The following is a 21086-nucleotide window of genomic DNA, read 5'->3' as shown; positions in this document are numbered from 1 at the left end:
TTCATTGTGTTAATATTCGTGTGATATTCTGTGTGTGAGTGTATTAGAGGTTACAAGTATGTGTATATGACCTGAAGCTTTGCATGGCGGATGAGATAAAATAGAGGAAATTTTCGGGTAACACCATGTGGCAAGAAATCTCTTCTTGGAAGAAGTGTGGTTCTGCAAAGAACCGGTTGGTTGAGTGTGTGGAACTCGACGTTTCAGACAGTGTGCTCTGTCCTCAGGAGGGTGAGTGTAGTTAGTGTAGGCCTACTGATGTGCATACATTGCATTTGTTTATGGTGTAAATCGAGGACACACACGTGCAACATCATCGATAAATCGAGGACAGGAACCAAACGAGGACGACCTCGATTAGAAAACGTGGACAGAACCAATGAGAGCTGTTGCAAAAAATGTAAGAGTATAAACAAAGGAAAAGGGAAGAGGAACAATAGAAAATCCTCGATTTACACCATAAAAAACGTGGGTGTGCATGTGTATGTGTATTGCCTATTATGGGGCGCTGTGGTCCAATGGTTACGGTGTTCGACTCGTGTGCCGTGGTACACGGGTTCGAATCCTGACCGTGGGAACATGGTGCTTGTACACTCTTGAGCAAGGCACTTAACCATTATTCAGGGGTGTGAAAGCGGATTTCCGCCTTTTTTGTTAGCGTGCCACATTTTGTTTTCCGCTTTTTTTCTTCCGATGGTCCAGATTTCCCCCCGCTTTTTCCCCCGCGCGTAAGCATAGATTTTATTTCCGTTTATTTTATTTTCCGCCGCCGCTGAACGCACGCGATCCGCTCTCTACAACATACATGTAGCTCTGGGGTATGGGTGCGTGCAAGCGAGTATTCAATGTACATGTACTATACGATGCCATGTGCATGCATTTTTCAGCTCGAAGCCGCGTGTGTACAATGTATTGTACACAACATGTAAACAGCATCCAGGGAACCAACAGTCATTGCGCCGTGATTGGCTGCAGATAAATATGAATATTCACACATGTGCCATGAAGCGTGTTGGGACTCTTTGCGGCCGTTCCTGTGTCTATATGCATGTAGTGACACGCGATGATCTCCACAATAACTCGCTGTAAATATGTCTTGTTGCAAATATAAAGCCTTGAAATAAGACTAGTAAATTGTCGCCGTGCCGCGCCGGTAGAGGGCATCATGCGGGGCAAAGTTCATGTGTACATTTCATGCACGCATCCTGCTGCGTGTATTCTGCTGCATGCTGATACGTACGTTCGTGTGTCGTTTCAAATGTTTCTAACGTATTTTGACATTATTAATTCCGCAAGATGTCAGTGCAACACAAATGTGTTATTATCCAAAGAGGTTCGGAGTTTAATACGGACATTGACAAGACCGATCCTCAGGTTACGAATCCGTGGAAATGGATTTGGATGGAACACATGGTTAATAGGCAGAAATTAGGCGACTCGATCAGAAGCCGGGACACGCGATGACGATGTGTATCATCTGCAGTAAGGAGTTAAAATATGGAAAACGTGGTCGAATTTCCCAGTTTTCATATACAAGTTGGCCATTTAGGTAGTTTCATGCCAATATGAAGGAAAGGTTAACTTAAAAACATGCATAAATTGCAAAACATTTTCGACCAATAGTTGGCCCAGGCATGCCAGGAGGCTTTAAAATGCACCACAGAGCATCTACATTTCAAATTTTTTTCAAAAATATTATCTCAATCTAAATTTGTATGGAGAAACGGGGGACTTTAATTAATACACCTTTAGATGTTTCAGGTGAGCCTACACCAGCATAGTTGATTCACACTATTGCTGTAAACAGATCAAGGAATGATCTTGATTTTAATCAAAACAATGATTTTGGGTTATTATGCATTTTTAACCTACATGTCAAGTCGATACTGATGAAGTAGGGGTGTTTGAATGTGTGAGCAACATCTTACACTTTGTAATTAAGTAGAATCAGTAGATTTAAATAATTAAAAATGACCCCAATCAATTTATTTTGCCAAAAATAAGATTTTTTACAAAACAGTAATTTAAAAAAAAAATTGTTTGATTTCATTCGTGATTTAACCCTGAAATCTGTTGCCATGTTAACCTTGAAAGTCATTAATAACATGTTAACCTTGAATGTCATTAATAACATGTTAACCTTGAAAGTCATTAATAACATGTTAACCTTGAATGTCATTAATAACATGTTAATCTTGAATGTCATTGAAAACAACTTACAAGTAATGCACAAGGCCCCATCACCCTGCGTTGAGGCAAATGCACTTTGAAATTCGCCCTTTTCACACTTCCGCCATGGGCATGCAGAGCCTCGATCTCGCAATTGTACACAATAAATATAGCCGGTTCAGTGATTCCTGTGTCGGGGTTCAGATCACTGAACCGGCTATTTTCATTGTGCAAAGTTGCCAGATCGAGGGTCTGCATGCCCAATGGCGGAGTGTGAAAAGAGCGAATGCTTGCTGGATTGTACATTATCAACCAAAAAGCAGAATTTGAATTTTCGTGTAGCTTAAACTATGAACATAGCAACTGTTTTATTTCTTGGGGGGGGGGGGGGGGTAGGGGGGAGAAAGAGGGGTTGCAGTTGCTTCAAAATGAAGCCCGGCTTAAGTATAAAACTAACAGGTGACAGAAGTCAATATTGATTTGCTCCTTAACCCTCTCTTGGCTCTGTGCAAAAAGAGCTAGGCTTGTGTGGGTTTGTTTATGGTGAAACATCCTTGTGTAATAAGCCACTTGCATGTTAGATTTGAATAAAATCTGGAACGCTGACTTAATACAATGCTTTGCACGTTTTAACCTAGCATTCTCCCGACCAAAGAGACTGTTACTATATCACGTGATTCGGGGCAAGCCTTATGCTAGCAGCCCCCAGCTCCGGCATGGTCTGGTGTCTTTGTGCCATTCTCACCCATTGTGAACGATGTATTGGTGCTGAGCGTCTCTTACGTAACTATGCAAGAGCTTGCCCCGAATCATGTGATTAGCAACAGTGTCTTTGGTCTGGAGAATTCACAGTTAAAATGTGCCAAGCATTCTGAGCAAGTCATTGTACCAGACGTTTTTCAAATGTAAATCCCAAAGGGTATAGGTTACACGCAAATGGCTTATTGAGGACAGGAGTCAAATCAAGGACGTCTTCAATCACAAAACGTGTATAAAACCAATGAGAGCTGTTGCCAAAAAAGTTAAATTTGAACAAAAGATCGATGAAGAGGAACAATAGAAAAATGTGTAAATTCGAGGACACACAGGTGCAACATCATTGATGAATTGAGGACAGGAACCAAATCGAGGACGACCTCGATTAGAAAACGTGTACAAAACCAATGAGAGCTGTTGCAAAATATTATAACCAAAGGAAAAGGGGAAGAGGAACAATAGATAATCCTCAACACCATAAACAAACCTGTGTGTGTACACAGCATCAAGTACACACTTTTGTTTTACTACACTCTCGAGGGCAATGCTTTGTGTTTCCCTTTGTCCCTACAACATAACACTCTCCCATAGACTAAGCACACAAACCTACAACAAAGGACCGTTGTAGAGGGATGTAGAGCACGTACAATGGCACCCACCCTAGGTTTGACAAGCCATTGTGATCAACAGGCGTAAATTACTCCTCTACAAAATAAACTTTGTCATCGTCATCATTGTTTGGCACTAATTCTGATAAGCAAGAAACCAAACCTATCAAGTTCCCAACCTATTAGTTTCCCATACATGCATGCTTGTCACTCCTACCCATAACAGTCAGTATTCCTCCACACACCAGACTCTCCACACAATGACAAGGTTAAGTGAGAACACACATCAAGCGCATACCAAGCTTAGCATCATGTGTCCAGAAGACAAGACAAGTACATATACTCATAAAGGACATGCAGGGTGCCACTGCAAAACCTTGTCAATTTACTTCACGGCAATTCGGGCGATTCACAATGCAGTGCGCCACCAAGAGTTTGCCACAAAGAGTTAATTTTTCCCAGTGCATTGTGGGAGATGGTCGACAAATTCACAGCGCTTTTTTTTTTCGTTTTTCCAGTCAGTACTTTCGTAAAGGTATGCTTCTAGTATCTTTTTGCCTTTTTGTTTTCTTTTTATCAATATGGTGTGTTTTGTGAGGCAGCAGAACACTATGCCCCAATCTATAACAAATAAGTTCAAGTTGTCTACTGACGCTCATTCAAATGGGCTCTCCATGGCAAACTCTTGGTGGCGCACTGCATTGTGAATCGCCCGAATTCCATGGAGTTACAAACCTCAGTGATAAAACCTTCGAAAAATTCACATGCCACAAATAAAACATGTATATCATTTTAAAGCTTACGATTTTTCTTGTACTGAAATATACTTGATTTCTTACAATGTTCAACAGTTCAGCTGTTACTTTTAACTGACAAATTAATTAATAAGCACACACAAAAATCAATTTGTCTGAGTACGTCCAATACCATGTTGTTTCAAGCCAATTTGTACTACATGTACAGCACAAAAGTTGGAGGAATATATTTTTAACAATAATTGTAGTAAGCAACTGATACGTTTTATCAAAATTGAAATCCACTTCATGATTATAATTTTTATAATGCACAGTTATTGTCCGAACATGAATGTCTGATACGGTGGAACTACCTTCACAAGTTCCATTTCATTTGATCCCCTAGTTGAAGAAATCTCATGCAATTGTTTTTAACAATAATTGTAGTAAGCAACTGGAACAGCCTGCCAGACAACATCGTCTCAACAAATAGTATTATTAACTTTAGAAACCAGATCTTCAATCATATTCGCATTAAGGTACCCCAACTACATGTTAGCACTAGATAGACCACTCATCCCTCTCCCGTGGCTCTACATGGACAAAAGGTTGTCTGTCGCCACGTGTTCATCAAGATCAAGAAGATCAAGAACGAATTAATTTTGTTGGCAGCCTCGTCTTGTTTTCCTTCACATAACATGTTAATCAATGTGTGATTTGTGTCATTGTTTTGAAGGTCTGTTGCATTTCCTGACAAGGATTCATCACAGAGTAAGGTGGAAGCTTGGGTGAAAAGAAACCTGTCTGCTAACAGTGATTCCATAGCAACCGCAAGTGAAGAGAGTGGAATAGATGAAGCTGCAGCCAAGATGGAGAAGGACTCAACAGAAAGCAAGATGCAGAGGAAAGGACAACCTGACTCCCTGGCAGACTCAACTGACAGATCTTACAAGGACGGTACCAGTGATGTAGACTACAAACCTCTGGCAAAGAAAAGTGTAGGACCAAGGAGAGAACAGGTTGCAGTCAAAAGGAGTGGAAGAAGAGACTCCAGTAACAAAGAAACCGGTAACAAATACACAGCCAAGTACAAGTAGTCTTGTTTTACTATACGCCTGAGGACAACCTATTGTGTTTCCCTTTGTCCCTCTGAAATAACACTTTCCCATAGACTAAGCACATAACCGTACGATCGAGGACCGGTTTTAACAATAGGCACCGTCGTCCGAGGATCAAAGGCCCCTTGGTGCTCCTTTTGTTGTCTGTCCTCGAGCGTAATACAATACAAGAGCACAGAGACATTCCTATAGATAGGTCCTACCTTTCAGACAGAAATGTCTCCAAAGCACAAGTATTTGTAAAATGACTGTGAAAGGGTTGGAGCAAACATCTTCAGAATTCAATCTATTCAGACTAGTGTTGTTTTTATGATACATGGAACCAAACCCATAGAATGATTACAAGCTGTTCTTATTGTCAAAAACATGTCTTCTCTGTTACTTAGACTCCTCTACGTCTTCAATTATCAAGTATGGTTACAACACCAGTCCAGGCAAGGTACTTGACAAGAGCCAAATAGATGCTTTCAAGAAGCGTTCCCACACCAGCAGACTACACATGCGCAAAAAGAGCAAAGGTGGGTACTAACTCAATAAGTTCTGGGATTTACTTCTTAAGTGTTTCATTTACTTATTTTAAGTAGTAATTAATAATAATAATAATAATAATAATATCGGAGTCTTATATAGCGCACTTATCTACCAACTATTAAGTACTCAAGGCGCTGGAGATACATGTATGTCTATTATTAAAGAAAGGTAAATAAAGTTTATGAGAAATATGAGACCCATTATGTAGCACCTTATAAGGGTTTACAAGGTACTGCGGCGTATATTGCAGCCACTGCCAGAAACACCGGTGCAAACCCCTTCTCTTAGCGATAAGTGTTACTGGGTTCTTTAACGTGCATTACACAACACACGGGACCTACGGCTTTACGTCACATCCGAAGGACGAAGTAATAATGGTAAAGTGCCTTGCTCAAGAGCGCAAGCACCATGTTCCCACAGTCAGGATTCGAACCCATGTACCACGGCACACGAGTCGAACACCGTTACCATAATTGCAAGAATTCTTCTTTGACGTTGGGTATGTTGGTCTTGTTATGAACCCCAGTGCCTGATTAATTCATGGTATTATACTTTTATAGAAGTACAAAAGTTTGTTAAAAGGAAGATAAGGACCGCTAACAGATTACAGAATCTTCAATGTAATCCCTAATTCTTTTGAATTAGGGAAATTCTTTGAACCCTAACCCTGCTGAGGGCAACACAAGTGCAACAGGTATAAAAGTCTATGGGACCTTGCTGCACTGAGCCATTAGCATCAGTGTATAAACAGCCAATTGTGGACAAAAACAAAACAAGTCAAAAACTAGACGTTGTTAACCATTTTGTTCAACAATTTTACTTCATGTTTTACGAAACACCCCTCTGACTATAATATGGAACGCCCCTCCACAACTGCATGCGCGTCGCGCATTCCACCTCCATGGTCGTGCGTACTGCGCGATGCGCATGCATACTTGAGGAATGTGAACGTTCAACCAATGAAACGTAAAAGGCACCGGATTTCATGGGAGTCCAAATTTCATGTGACACTGGAAAAGTGTTTAAGACCAGCCAGCCATGTCTTTATCATCCGTTTAAGACCGGCCACGTGACGGGCTCTCGACCAATAGGAATGCGTAAACTTGGGTATTTATGAATAATTAATAAATGTCAACCATTTTGGCGGGCTTCCATTGGTCGATAATGAGACCCACGCGAAGTCTCATCGAGTCACGCTAATGAATATGCTAGTAACAAGCCAGTCATTGTTGCAGCCAACTTCCGCCGTGGTATAGACTACGTGTTGTTTTTCTCGGCACTGAGAAGTCCGAGTCAACATTTTCCTTAGTGATAGTACAATGTGTAACACGAGCGTTTGCAACAACAGATTCACCTGAAATTCGGTATATATTTAGATGATATGAGTGTTCAACTACTCGTGGAAAAAAAAACATTTTGTAAGGATTCCTAGAAATTTAGCTAAGTAAATAGATTTGGGGACCTTTTCGAATGATTTTCCATTACTTTTAGGTCAGCTTTACCAGTGACCATTATTGACGTTTCTGCATCAATAAAGGCGATTTTTTTTTTCACTGACATGAAATTTAGGATTTCTTCTTCTGTTAACATTTGACATTTCAATCACACTGAGCATATTTTTGGAAAAACAGAAGGTTAAAAAAGACTTTGGGTACAATCAGTTCACTGCTCTGACTGTAGCGTACATGTACGTAATTGGATTAACTTCGCTTATCAATGCATGACGCAAAGCCTTCGCAACCATAAGGCTGCATATGATAGACCATGAGTCATGCTAGTGTCCATTCAAATGTGCGTGTGCATGTGTGTTAACATGGATGTTATACAGCAGTTTCAAAAGCATTCATCGTTGGAATAAAAATTAAGAAGGGTGTCAAAACATTAAATCGATGTTATTCCCCAAATGACTTATATAATTATCCTACACAAAAAGACAATCAGTTTTTTAAATAGTATCAAATTATTACCAATATGAGCTCCGTGCGCTACCAAAAGAGGGCGCCCTTTTACCTAACAACGACATCCCATGGGCGGGACATTCGCTGGTTGACGCACACTGTTCCTTGTGTGTGACGCACGTACACCAGGGGATTTGTTCTATTTACACGCAGTGGCCGCGCTTCGCGGCAAATGAATTGCAGTCGGGCAAGATGGCGTCGGTCGGTCACCCCCAACTGTACTTCCTTTGCCGATGAGGGGGTGCTTGTGAACGGAGCGGATAGTCTTTGATTTTGCCCTTCGCTTTCTTGTGCATTATGATGAGGCTCTGCTATTTGCCCATCAGGCATTCACAATTTACTATCGTTGCAGACAATTGTTACATACTGTCATTCTTTGTCATTGCAGAAGCAGGTGATGATATGATGAAGACAGCATCAGTGGTTAGTGATGGGGAGACGTCTGGTAGTGAATACTCCAGCACTGCAGACATGAAGGGTGAGTCTTTATTCTGGCTGATTATAATACACATATGTGACCTGCTCCAGGAAAAGGTGATATAAGTCGCGCTATGCCTTTACGTGTAATGGCCTGCTGAACGTTGAGAGGGTGACATTTTTCATCAAAAATTGATTTTTCATTTTTTGTCTTAAACTCATCTTTGATACCTAAAGTTTAAGGATTCATTCACAGAAAAGTTGATTTCGATGAAAAAAGGGGGAAAATAACCTTATTTTGTGTGCATTGTTCTCTTTATTTTTACATCCAAAAACTATAATTTTAATCAATATGCAAATAAACCAAAATATAGCAATCTATAAATCATTGAAAATAATCATTGTAGAATCAATATCCAAAGTTTAAAAGTGATATTAAAACAGAAACATGTTGGTTGCTAAGAGATTAAAAGTGAGCTTTTCATGCCCAAATCTACAACAGAGCCAGCTATTTCAAAGCCTGTTTTCTCAGTTGTCTAATTTGAACTCCATGGAACTAATTAATATGCAAATTTGTCATACATGTATCTCCAAAATGAGAAGGGCTATAGAGCTGTGTCATATACCAAATGAAAGCTTACATTGTGGGTTTCCAGTCGTGCATGTAACTGGAATTTTATTTTTTACGACTTATATCGCCTTTCCCTGGAGTGGGTCTCATATTGTATAGCAGTCAGGAAACCACTGCACACGTGCATGTATGTACCCCTTGTATTTACCTCGAAGGCCCAAGTTTCACATGTATACAGTGGACATCGTTCCCATTCTGATACACACTTTGTCATCCTTCCATCATTTATAAGGTGAATTACTGCATAAACATGTATTTTAAAGCCTTGGGAATGAACTTGTCTTAATTGACACATACACAAAAATCCAGCTTAAAGAGGTTGTGGAATGCTGAACGTCTTTTTTTTAATTTTTTTTTTTATTGTAGAGTAGACCCATAATTATACACATAATGACACACTCCCAATTTTTTTGTAGTGCATGTTTATCTCTTTAAATATATATATAAGAGGAAGCTTTACTCAGCCTCCGAGAAATGTTTGCTCCCTAAAGGGATCCTTTAGCGGAGACCGCCAGCTCCCGCCATTTGCCCGCGACTCCAAAATCGCTCCACGTACATGGAGGGTGCCTTCCGTGGGTTCGGAGACTTCTGGTCGTCCTAATTTTCGCGACCGGACGGGCGATCCGTTTCGTCGATTTTTCAAAACTGCGTTTTTTAAACAGGAATGGCCGTCGTGTGCGCTTTCAGGTTGATTGCCTGGCCACCCTCTGTGTTGGCTTTTCTGCGAGTCAAGGCTGTGCGTGGTCAGCGGCCTCAACGTAGGGGTTCCGTTTACGTGTTCTACTTGCCCGGTTTATAATAGTGCTCACTAAACAGTAGTCTGGGGTGACCTTAGCAAAAAAAATTTTTCCATGGTACGTGGCCATCCAGTGTCCATATTGTTTGCTATGCTTTGCTTGCGCCGATAGAAATAATAGTCTGTTTTATTTAATCATATCTTAAGCTACATTGTACATATACCCACAAAATGGGGGAAATGTCTTCAAGCAATCCACAGTTTCTTTAAATCACACATATCCAAAAAATGTAAAACTGCCATTACTTGTGCAAAGGAGTACCATTAAGAGTAAATTGGTCGCCTTTTCCCCCCAAAGAAAATGGCCTTTCCATGGTTATACCTTGGTCATGTACTGTATTGTGACTCACTGTCTGTTGGTAAAACATAAATCCTACAATATTGCATCCCTCTGTCAGCAGTGAAGATTGACAGCAAGAGTATGGCATCATGTGTACCACTGCCCGATCAACAACCACCAATTGCCAGTACACCTCCTAGCAAGGATACAGGTAAGCTGTGTATGGAGTAAATTAGAAACCATTTATTTTTAACATAATCAGCATTCATTAATTTTCATCCTAGTCATGAATATGAAAAAGAATTAACGGAATCACTAGAAATTCAAAATTTCACTTAGGAAATAAATGTGTGCTTGGCTGGTTTTAAACACTATGTTTAAGACCGGTTTGGAGTCTGTAAGCTGATCATGATATGGAGGGTAAAAGGCACCGGATTTCATAGGAGTCCAAATTTCACGTGACACTGAAAAGGTGTTTAAGACCAGCCGGCCGGTGTTTTATCAACCGTTTAAGACCAGCCACGTGACGGGCTCTCCACCAATAGACCTAAGACGTAATGACGTCACGCTTTGTTTACATGTGCGCTTTCCTATGAGAGCCAGGTGGGATGCGCCCCACCTGGCTCTCATAGGAAAGCGCACATGTAAACAAAGCGTGACGTCATTGAGTCTCAGGACTATTGGAATGGGTAAACTGTCTTAGTTAGTTATGAGTAGATGTTTAATACAAGGTTACATGTAGCAAGTGAGATATCCGTGCCGTGTACATGTGTAGCGGATAGCGAGTCGTGTATGACGTCATAAAACCGCACAAACTGGTGACGTATCCGGTGGGCGTATCTGTTCACATGCGAAACCTCTTTAATATGGCACGAGTTCTTGTTTGTACTAAATGCTGTTGTCATTAAACTTGTTTATGTTGGTGGATGTTAACAGGAAGTGGCAAGGAGACAGAGAAGAAGGCGCAGGTTATCCGCACTAGAAGTTTCTTTGGTGAAACGTCTGGCCATGTCATGGATGCAAAGTTCATCGGCAATTTGGGAAGATACCTCAACGTGAGTAAAGTGTAGCATTGTTATCAGTAAACGAGCACTGGCTTCAATGCAGGCAGGTCATGTTCTATGTGTTTGTATCTCATGTGTACTCTACAATTTTTGACACTTGTGAGCCGGGCAGTGCTGTCATATAGGAATACCCTGTATTGTCAACAAATGGGCTGAATCGGGCCCATTGTGTCGACTAGATGCATGACAAGACTTCCCTGAGAGAGAATCAGTTGGACACAATGTGTGCTGTGAGACCAGCTTGACTAGGTGTTAGGCCATCAGCCTGGGGGTTTGGCCAGTATCAAATCAGGGCATAAATGATTATAGTGCGCATGCGCAGTATACCGCCCCTAGAGTGGTAACAAGCATTTTGATGGACATTTTGAAAAAAAAGGTGATAACACCTAAAAAGCTGCCACCGCTGCAATGCTATCACATATTTTCCAAATCCGGAGGTGTACACCTTGCCAAAAATCGCAATGACGATTATTCCCCGCATTTGATACCGGTGGCCAAAATTTTGGACCGAGGCTGATGGCCTATGTGCCTTGTCTTGTTGTAGTCTTCAGAAATTGGAATGTAACATGCAATAACCGTACAATCAAAAAGAGTATTAAGTGCTTTCATACAGATTTGATACATGAGACCAATTTTTTTTAACTGAGTTTGAGTCACAATTTGTTTGTTTAATGAAAACTGTATTAAAAAAAAAATTAAAAGAGCATGAAATAAAATTCAATTTGGTATGTCATGAGCCTCTAAAACATCTTGTTCTTGCGATCTATATACAAACGTTTCAAATATTTGCTTTTTCATACATTTAAATAATTATCACAAATTAAAGTTTTGGAACTTGTAGATTTTAAATGCTTTCAGTTGAACTAAATTTTCAGCTTAAATCAACTGTGTTAAAAGCATCAAGTAAGAGAACAGCAAGTTGAACTGATTAATTTGCACACTGTTTCCCACTCCCACTTTCAAAGCAAGATTTGAAAGCAGATATTCATATTGACAGAGCAGGTCACTGATAAGACTAGCAATAATAATACAGACAAAAAATGTTTAAACATTCTTGTTAAGACAAGTAAATGTTATAGGTCCCAATCAAATCGTTAATACAAGCTCTTAACACTAACTTTGATTCAAATGGTATTTCTCTTGACCCAGTTGTATGCAACATGATTATTATTGAGCCAATAAGCCTTTTTATAAAAAAAAAAAAAAAATTGCCGTTATTGATGCAGAAACATAAATACTGGTCACTGGTAAAGCTGACTTAAAAGTTGTTAAAAAAATCTTTCGGAAAGGTCCCCAAATCTATTTACTTAACTCAATTTATAGGAATCTATACAAGTTTATATTTCACAAGTAGTTGAACACTATATCATCTAAGTATATTCTGAATTTCAGCTTAATCTGTTGTTGCAAACGCTTGTGTTACACCTTGTACTATAACCAAGGTAAATTTCGACTCGGATCTCTGCCGAGCAGCAAAACAACACGTGGTCTATACCACAGCCGAATTTGGCTGCAATGGTGAAGTGTGTGTGTTATTAGCATATTCATTAGCGCTACTCAGCGTTACTTTCGCGTGGGTCACGGTATCGACCAATGGAAGCCGGCCAAAAAGGTTAACATTTATTAATTAATTAAGGAGGGTTCCTACAAATTGTTACTGCACACCATATATGGATAGGAACCTTATTAATATTCGTGAGGCTTGAAAAGCTTGACAGATATTGCAAACATCATTTATTACAGCTTTGAAATCTGTACGTACCCAAGCCTGTTTTTTCCAATTTTTTAAAGAAAAATACTGAACATATTGAAACGATTTTGAGTACATAGTTGGATCATTATAAAGGGAACAAACTCCAAAAGTGGCATGAAGATACGGTCTTCAAAATGGGAGAAATTGATGCTCAAAGATTTTGCCTGCAAACATCAAAATGTCTGTGTAACGGTAATTTGAGCTTGTTTTATTCAAAATGTTTCATTCAAGTATTAGGTAACCCTTACAAATCAGCCTTCGCAACAATTAGGCTGAGCTGTTAAACAATGTACCAATGATTGCTAATTCAATGCTGAGGTCTACTGATGTTGTGGTTCCCTTGACAACAGAGGCTTCTTTATTGCAGTTTTTGTACAGCTACAGAGTTTCATCAATGCAATGCCAAGTCTGGTGCTGTGGTCCAATGGTTAGGGTGTTTGAGTCGTGTGCCGTGGTACATGGGTTCGAATCCTGACCGTGGGAACATGGTGCTTGTGCTCTTGAGCAAGGCACTTTACCATTATTGCTTCATCCTTCGGATGGGACGTAAAGCCTGTGTGTTGTGTAATGCACGTTAAAGATCCCAGTATACACTTGTTGTTATGAGAAGGGGTTTGCCCCGGTGTTTCTGGCAGTGGCAGCAATATGCGCCGCAGCACCTAGCAAAAAGGTGCTACATAATGGGTCTCATAATGTTCATATACTTCATTTACCTGTCTTGGTTGCATTCTCCCCCAGCGCTTTGTATCCTTTGGAAAAGGCGCTATATAAATACGGTTATTATTATTATTATTATTATTAAATAAATAAACAACCTGCAAGCCTGTCAAAATACTAGGAACATGTAAATACATAAATCGCAGGCCGAGTATGTGAATGTGTGAAAACATCACTCTGATTACATGCTTTGAATCTACCTCTTGTTCCTTTCTACAGCATAGCTGCAGTCCTAACCTCTTTGTTCAAAATGTCTTTGTGGACTCGCATGATCTTCGCTTCCCGTGGGTGGCATTCTTTGCTAAAAAGTAAGTGTGACTGCATTGGTTCATGCAAATACTCCTTGGGCGTTGCTTAGAAGCAGCCCACAATCTAAATTTAAGTTGCGTTTCCTGTGCTTTTACATTTTATTTTTTTTGGCTGTTTCGGCTGTTTCGGCGGGAATGGATAGAAAAATCCAGGGTCTTCATTTTTATATTATGTGCAAAATCACGTGACCCTTCCTTCCGGTTGAAACCGGAAGTGTCTTGTACTTAATTTAAAATTGGTGAAAGATGTGAACTTGCTTTCAACGATGTATGCTCTGGCTAAGTTGTTCTTTACTATAAATTATAGTTGTACATAAACATTGATGTGACGTCATCACTTGATATGTGGCGTCATAATTCAAAGCCCTATGAGAATGTAATCACATATTATATGCCACCATTTATTATAAACAGAACTACACATCCTTCCTTGATGGAACTTATACTTAAAACTTTACATGTCACACGTCACAAAAAATACCGAAACAGCCCTGTGTTTGTCCACAAACATAAATCTAGTTTCTCTATATGTTTATTCCAACCAAAAAAACCTCCTCTTTTCCTTTTTTGGAAGTCTGCAAACCCCTTAAAAAAAAGGTGGTTTGTTTATACAAACAGATCTGCTTTACAAGTAGACTGGCTCCTTGTCCGTACATTTTGGTCTTCACTTGGATTAATTTTCCTTCATTTTTAATTGTTTGAAAAAAAAGCAAAATGTCGACCGATCCATCAGAAAATAAAATACTTGCGAGTCTGAACCTGTAATTTTAGACTCAATTGGCCACTTTGCACATCATGCAGTTGATCCTGCGATCTCCAATCCAAACCAGCCTCGATGGTGGATCACTGACTGAGTGACCATGCGCCCACGTGCATGTGCCACCGGCACTACTCAAACATTATGAATCCAAGTTTTTAATGCTTGGAATAAACAAACAGAAACAGAAAAAATATGTACTCAGAAAATATATATCTTCCAGTTTTGTGAAATTACTGGTTAAAATCTCCAGTTTTAGATTGTTGGACTTATTCAAGAAATGGTATTATGAATTGTGTTCTCATGTTTTGTGCTCTTTACAGACAGTAAATATGGAACTGATTTTCTCTGTACAGGTATGTGCGTGCAGGAGCCGAGTTGACCTGGGATTATAACTATGATGTTGGTAGCGTACCTGGCAAATCACTGATATGCCTGTGTGGATCTCATGAGTGCAGGGGAAGGTTATTGTAATATTGATCACACCTAATGTGTCTTGTCCTTTATCCAGGTCAACTTGCCAATTTTTAAATTCTTTCAGTACCTTGTCTAAGAAAAGGTTTACCCAAAATTTCACAAAAACTGAAATTTTGATGAGTTTAAACATCCAAGCTGATAAAAGAGTGACTTAACTGACCATGACATGAGTAACATTTTTTTGACATGATTTTGTAATTTTGTTTTCAAGTGCACAGTGAATTAAAGGGAATATACAACATTTGCAAACATCGAAAAATAAAACTACCAAGTTTTTGCGAAATACCTTAATAGGATGTTGGTAAATGACAGTCTAAAGCATCCTGTAAAATTATGGCACCTGGTATACTGTCATTTTCAAGAAAAGAGGTATTTTTGTATCAATTTCCAACGCTGATCGGCCGATCAGCGTTGGAAACAACTGGCTTTTTTTCAAATACTGGCCCCAATTGACCATTGTACTTGTTTGCAATCGATTACAAATCTATGAACGGGTACGAGCCAGCTAGACTGGTTCCCTGACCTTACAATTCCCCAATGTATGTAAACTGCTCTGTTTCTTCTTATATGGAGTCAGGGAACCAGACTACAGGAAAATGATCGTTTTTCTTGGTTTTTATAGCATTTTCGAACCCAAAACCTCCAAAAAGTCAGTGTAACTATATTTGCTTTATATTTCCAACCCCCCAATTCCATCCATTTCTGAAAATTGCAGCAAAAGCAAATGATGTATATTCCCTTTAACCTCTGAAAAGTGCCCCAAAGACAAAAGAATGACATATTTTCATTAACAAATTTGGATATGTGAATGAAAATAATAGTTCATCATAATTTTGAACCTCTTTATAAAGTGCTCTTTATAATTATAATGAGAGTCGACTGTATTTAGTACACACACCTTTTTTGAAGAAAAATAAGTAGGGCAAATAAAAAAACAAAAAGCATCGCCGCACCACTTTTGGAACAAGTTCCATACCAGAAATTGGCGACTTTTTTTTGGGGGGGGGGGGGTCGTCTAAGAGGAAAGATCTGCAAAAGTGTGCATTTTGTGAAGAGGAAATAATTGTTAATGTGACTGCATTTGGGATGGAAATCTGGGCTGTTTTTACTCTTGGGAATAGTTGAAATCTTTAAGTCTGGAAGTATTTGCCTCAGGTTGAGCTTTAATGTTTGAGTTTATACATGTATTTAAGCCTTTATTCTTTAAAAGTTACCATTTTTGAGCCAATTTACAGGCTAAACAATGGTTGGAGTAATGGTTAGGCCAAAAAAAAATGTCGGTCTCTGGTCAGCGCACGCGTCGATTTTCATCATGCACGTCAAACTTTTTTTTTTCCAAAATGTTCCGCGGTAGCTCCAACAGCGCCCTCTATTTCCGCACCTCAATTTTTTTTTACTAAAGAGCACCAAGGAATGGGAAATTGCACGAAGGCAAATGATCGAAAGCACCAAGGCAAATTATGGAGGACACCAATGTACATGAGGACACCAAAAAAGCAAAATAGTACCCCACCTTGTCTGTACAATCCAAGCTTGAAGAAAAAAAAAAAAAGCCGCGTGGCCGCGTCAATTCCGGAACTTTGGTCTGACCAGAGACCGATTTTTTTTTTTTGGCCTTAGTTGGGTTTTTTTATTGGTGGGGGGGGGGGGGGGGGTTGGATTTTTTTTATGGGGGGGGGGGACACAGGGATGTTGAAATGTTGGGTTGGAATTACAACTGTTGTGGTTTTTGGTAGTGGTTTAGAATAGATCTACAAATGAACCAAATTGTTACATGTATACTGTATGTTCTTTGTTGGTTTTTATTTTGAATATTTTACCTATTTTGTTAAAAAGGTCATTAAATTTGAAAAAAAGGAACAGAAAACAAGTTCATATTGGACGTCATTGATCTTGAGCACCTTACCCGAGTGGTAATCTTTGTTAATTTTGTTGAAGTGAAAATGCAATTGAGAAGACCATGCATATTGGGTTAAAGTGTACAATTGTGGATTATTGGTAAAATACTTAATAAAAAAAATGGCAGTTTGAACTAAATGTTGTTGGCCATTTTTTAATGTGAAAGCTACCGGCCATCTTAGAAGAAGAAATTTTTTTGACACATTTGCATGTAAACTTCATTGCGATAGCGTTGTAACTGCTAGTTGTTTTAGATCATTACTAAAGGGATTACCCGAGCTGAAGGCAAGGGTAATTATCAGCATCCAGATTCCAACTGGTCACATAGTGTTTAATACCGGCCAGGCACATATTTACATGTATTCCCATTCATGAATACCTTTTCGGACAAAAAATCACAACTTTTCGGTCCAAAACTCAAAACAAGTCTCGAAACACCCCTCTATGTGTATTATGGTTGGTCCCTCTCCTTAAATGGAGATTGGCGCACACGTCTCGCATACTGCGTGGGTGGCACAGAACACAGCTGTGCCGGCGTAGTGTGAATGTAGGACTATGAATGCCGACTCACTGGTAGTATTGCGTATGCCTGCGTGAGGATTGTAAACGTCCAACCAATACAACGGACGTTCCAGCCAGACGGAATTGTGGGGTGATAGCATTGTGTTCCCATTATCCCTTTTTCTAAAGATTCCCTTCTGGGGTGATGTTTTCTATTGTGAAAATAGTGGGGTGATGTGTCCTGAAAGGAACATCACCCCACAAGGGTGGTATGGTCAGGACGGTGAAAAGCACCAGATTCATAGAGTCCAAACAACTGTTTAAAACCGGCCATGTGACAGGCTCTTGACCAATAGGCAGTGTTGTTCACTCGAGTCGCTGACTCGGACTCGAGTCGGACTCGAGTTGCTATTTTTAGTGACTTGAGACTTGACAAAAAATGACTTGAGACTTGACTTGACTTGAAAAAAATATGACTTGAGACTTGACTTGACTCGAATAAATTTGACATGCTGACATAAACACGTTTCTTAAAGTTACCCCCCCCCCCAAAAAAAAAACCTCTGGGCGTTCGTGCCCACTAGCATAGTCGGTTGAAAAGAATGCAGATATACATAGTGAATTAGCAAACTGCAGCATGCGCTGTTGCTATCATTCGTCGGATCAGTGCGCGACATCGCGTATATATAGCAGCAATTCAAAACAATTCAAAACATGATTCAGCAAATTTTGATTTGAAATTGAGATCCCAGAATGCTGTTTTTCTCGAAATATACAGCTGAAGCTGAGCTGAAACTTAATTGCATTACTTAATTTTTGAGATACTTTGTCGAGCATGACTATCGTTTCCGTGCAAAAAGTGTGAAAAATTGTCTGTATGGACAGGGACTACACTCTCGCCAAGTTTTTATCCGAGTTGACACAAGACACTATTGAGGGAGAGAAAAATAACAATATTTTGTCTAAATCTTCTGTCTGGTTTGTCTATTTTTCATGATAAATCACTTGGCCATCGTTCAATTGAATGCATTACTTAATTTTTGAGATAGTTTGTCCCGCCTGACTATCGTTTCCGAGGAAAAAGTGTGGAAAATGGTCTGTTTGGACTGGGACTGCACTCTCGCCAAGTTTTTCTTCGCGTTGACACAAGACACTGTTGAGGGAGAGAATAACAATATTTTGTCCAAATCTTCTGTCTAGTTTGTCTATTGTTCATGCTAATTCACCTGGCCACCGTTCAATTGAATGCATTACTTAATTTTTGATATAGTTTGTCCACCATGACTATCGTTTCCGAGCAAAAAGTGTGGCTGGGACTGCACTCTCGCCAAGTTTTTCTCCGCGTTGACACAAGACACTGTTGAGGGAGAGAACAACAAATATTTTGTCTAAATCTTATGTCTAGTTTGTCTATTTTTCATGATTAATCACCTGGCCACTGTTTTATTGAATGCATTACTTAATTTTTGAGATAGTTTGTCGTGCATGACTATCGTTTCCGTGCAAAAAGTAAGAAAAATGGTCTGTATGGACTGGGACTACACTCTCGCCAAGTTTTTATTCGCGTTGACACAAGACACTGTTGAGTGAGAGGGAAAAAACCCAATATTTTGTCTAAATCTTCTGTCTAGTTTGTCTATTTCTAATGATCAATCACTTGGCCACCGTTCAATTTTATGCATCATTTAATTAAGGAAAAAAACCCAATATTTTGTCTAAGTCTTCTGTCTAGTTTGTCTATTTTTCATGATAAATCACTTGGCCACCGTTCAATTGAATGCATTACTTAATTTTTGAGATAGTTTGTCCAGCATGACTATCGTTTCCGAGCAAAGAGTGTGGAAAATGGTCTGTTTAGACTGGGACTACACTCTCGCCAAGTTTTTCTCCGCGTTGACACAAGACACTGTTGAGGGAGAGAACAACAATATTTTGTCTAAATCTTCTGTCTAGTTTGTCTATTATGCATGATAAATCATCTGGCCACCGTTCAATTAAAATAATGCATTGCTTAATTTTTGAGATAATTTGTCGACGTGACTATCGTTTCCCTGCAAAAAGTGTGGAAAATAGTCTGTTTGGACTGGGACTGCATATACTCTCGCCAAATTTTTACCCGGGTTGAAACAAGGCACTGTTGAGGGAGAGAAAAACAATATTTTGTCTATATTTTCTGTCTAGTTTGTCTATTTTTCATGATAAAACACTTGCTTACTGTTCCATTAAATGCATTGCTTAATTTTTGAGATAACTTGTCGTCGTGACTATCGTTTCCGTGCAAACAGTAAGTAAAATGGTCTGTTTGGACTATTGGGACTGCATACTCTCCCCAAGTTTTTCCCCGGGTTGAAACAAGACACTGTTGAGGGAGAGAAAAACAATATTTTGTATAAATATTCTGTCTAGTTTGTCTTTTTTTCATGATAAATCACTTGCTTACTGTTCAATTAAATGCATTGCTTAATTTTTGAGATAATTTGTCGACGTGACTATCGTTTTCGTGCAAAAAGTGTGGAAAATGGTCTGTTTGGACTGAGACTGCATACTCTCGCCAAGTTTTCCCCGGGTTGAAACAAGGCACTGTTGAGGGAGAAAAAAAACAATATTTTGTCTAAATCTTATGTCTAGTTTGTCTATTTTTCATGATAAATCACTTGCTTACTGTTCAATTAAATATATTGCTTAATTTTTGAGATAATTTGTCGTCGTGACTATCGTTTCCGTGCAAAAAGTGTGGAAAATGGTCTGTATGGACTGGGACTGCACTCTCGCCAAGTTTTCCCCCGGGCTGAAACAAGACACTGTTGAGGGAGAGAAAAACAATATTTTGTCTAAATCTTCTGTCTAGTTTGTCTATTTTTCATGAGAAATCATCTGGCCACCGTTCAAATAAAAGCATTGCTTAATTTTTGAGATAATTTGTCGACGTGACTATCGTTTCCCTGGAAAAAGTTTGGAAAATGGTCTGTTTGGACTGAGACTGCATACTCTTGCCATTTTTTCCCCGTGTTGAAACAAAGCACTGTTGAGGGAGAGAAAAACAATATTTTGTCTAAATCTTGTGTCTAGTTTGTCTATTTTTCATGATATATCACCTGGCCACCGTTCAATTGAATGCTTTTACTTAATTTTTGAGATAGTTTGTCCTGAATGACTATCGTTTCCGAGCAAAAAGTGTGGAAAATGGTCTGTTTGGACTGGGACTGCACTCTCGCCAAGTTTTTCTCCGCGTCGACACAATACACTGTTGAGGGAGAGAACAACAATATTTTGTCTAAATCTTCTGTCTACTTTGTCTATTTTTCATGATAAATCACCTGGCCACCGTTCAATTTAATGCATTACTTAATTTTTGAGATAGTTTGTCCAGCATGACTATCGTTTCCGAGCAAAAAGTGTGGAAAATGGTCTGTTTGGACTGGGACTGCATACTCTCATCAAGTTTTTCTCCGTGTTGACACAAGACACTGTTTAGGGAGAGAACAACAATATTTTGTCTAAATCTTCTGTCTAGTTTGTCTATTTTTCATGATAAATCACCTGGCCACCGTTCAATTTAATGCATTACTTAATTTTTGAGATAATTTGTCGTCGTGACTATCGTTTCCCTGC

At 39.3% G+C, this 21086-nt stretch overlaps 1 protein-coding gene across 5 annotated transcripts in view; it reads left to right on the top strand.

Annotated features, from left to right (window-relative positions):
- LOC119723870 (histone-lysine N-methyltransferase SETDB1-like) overlaps nucleotides 1–15248 on the top strand; it is an 86834-nt gene extending 71586 nt beyond the window's left edge. For 4 of the 5 annotated variants that reach the window (XM_038194781.1, XM_038194773.1, XM_038194759.1 and 1 more), the window contains 7 exons: nucleotides 5004–5335; nucleotides 5772–5903; nucleotides 8263–8352; nucleotides 10117–10209; nucleotides 10935–11053; nucleotides 13752–13840; nucleotides 14954–15248. In XM_038194781.1, the coding sequence (XP_038050709.1) occupies nucleotides 5004–5335; nucleotides 5772–5903; nucleotides 8263–8352; nucleotides 10117–10209; nucleotides 10935–11053; nucleotides 13752–13840; nucleotides 14954–15071 (973 nt within the window). In that variant the 3' untranslated portion in view covers nucleotides 15072–15248. The remainder of the gene's footprint in view (nucleotides 1–5003; nucleotides 5336–5771; nucleotides 5904–8262; nucleotides 8353–10116; nucleotides 10210–10934; nucleotides 11054–13751; nucleotides 13841–14953) is intronic. The other variant, XM_038194767.1, reaches the window with a different exon arrangement.
- Nucleotides 15249–21086: the final 5838 nt, after the last annotated feature.

The sequence above is a fragment of the Patiria miniata genome, unplaced genomic scaffold (genome assembly GCF_015706575.1).
Source record: "Patiria miniata isolate m_02_andy unplaced genomic scaffold, ASM1570657v1 HiC_scaffold_1, whole genome shotgun sequence".
Classification (NCBI taxonomy): Eukaryota; Metazoa; Echinodermata; class Asteroidea; order Valvatida; family Asterinidae; genus Patiria; species Patiria miniata.
The sequence above is the reverse complement of the archived record's forward strand: the minus strand, read 5'-3'. Positions and strand labels throughout refer to the sequence as shown.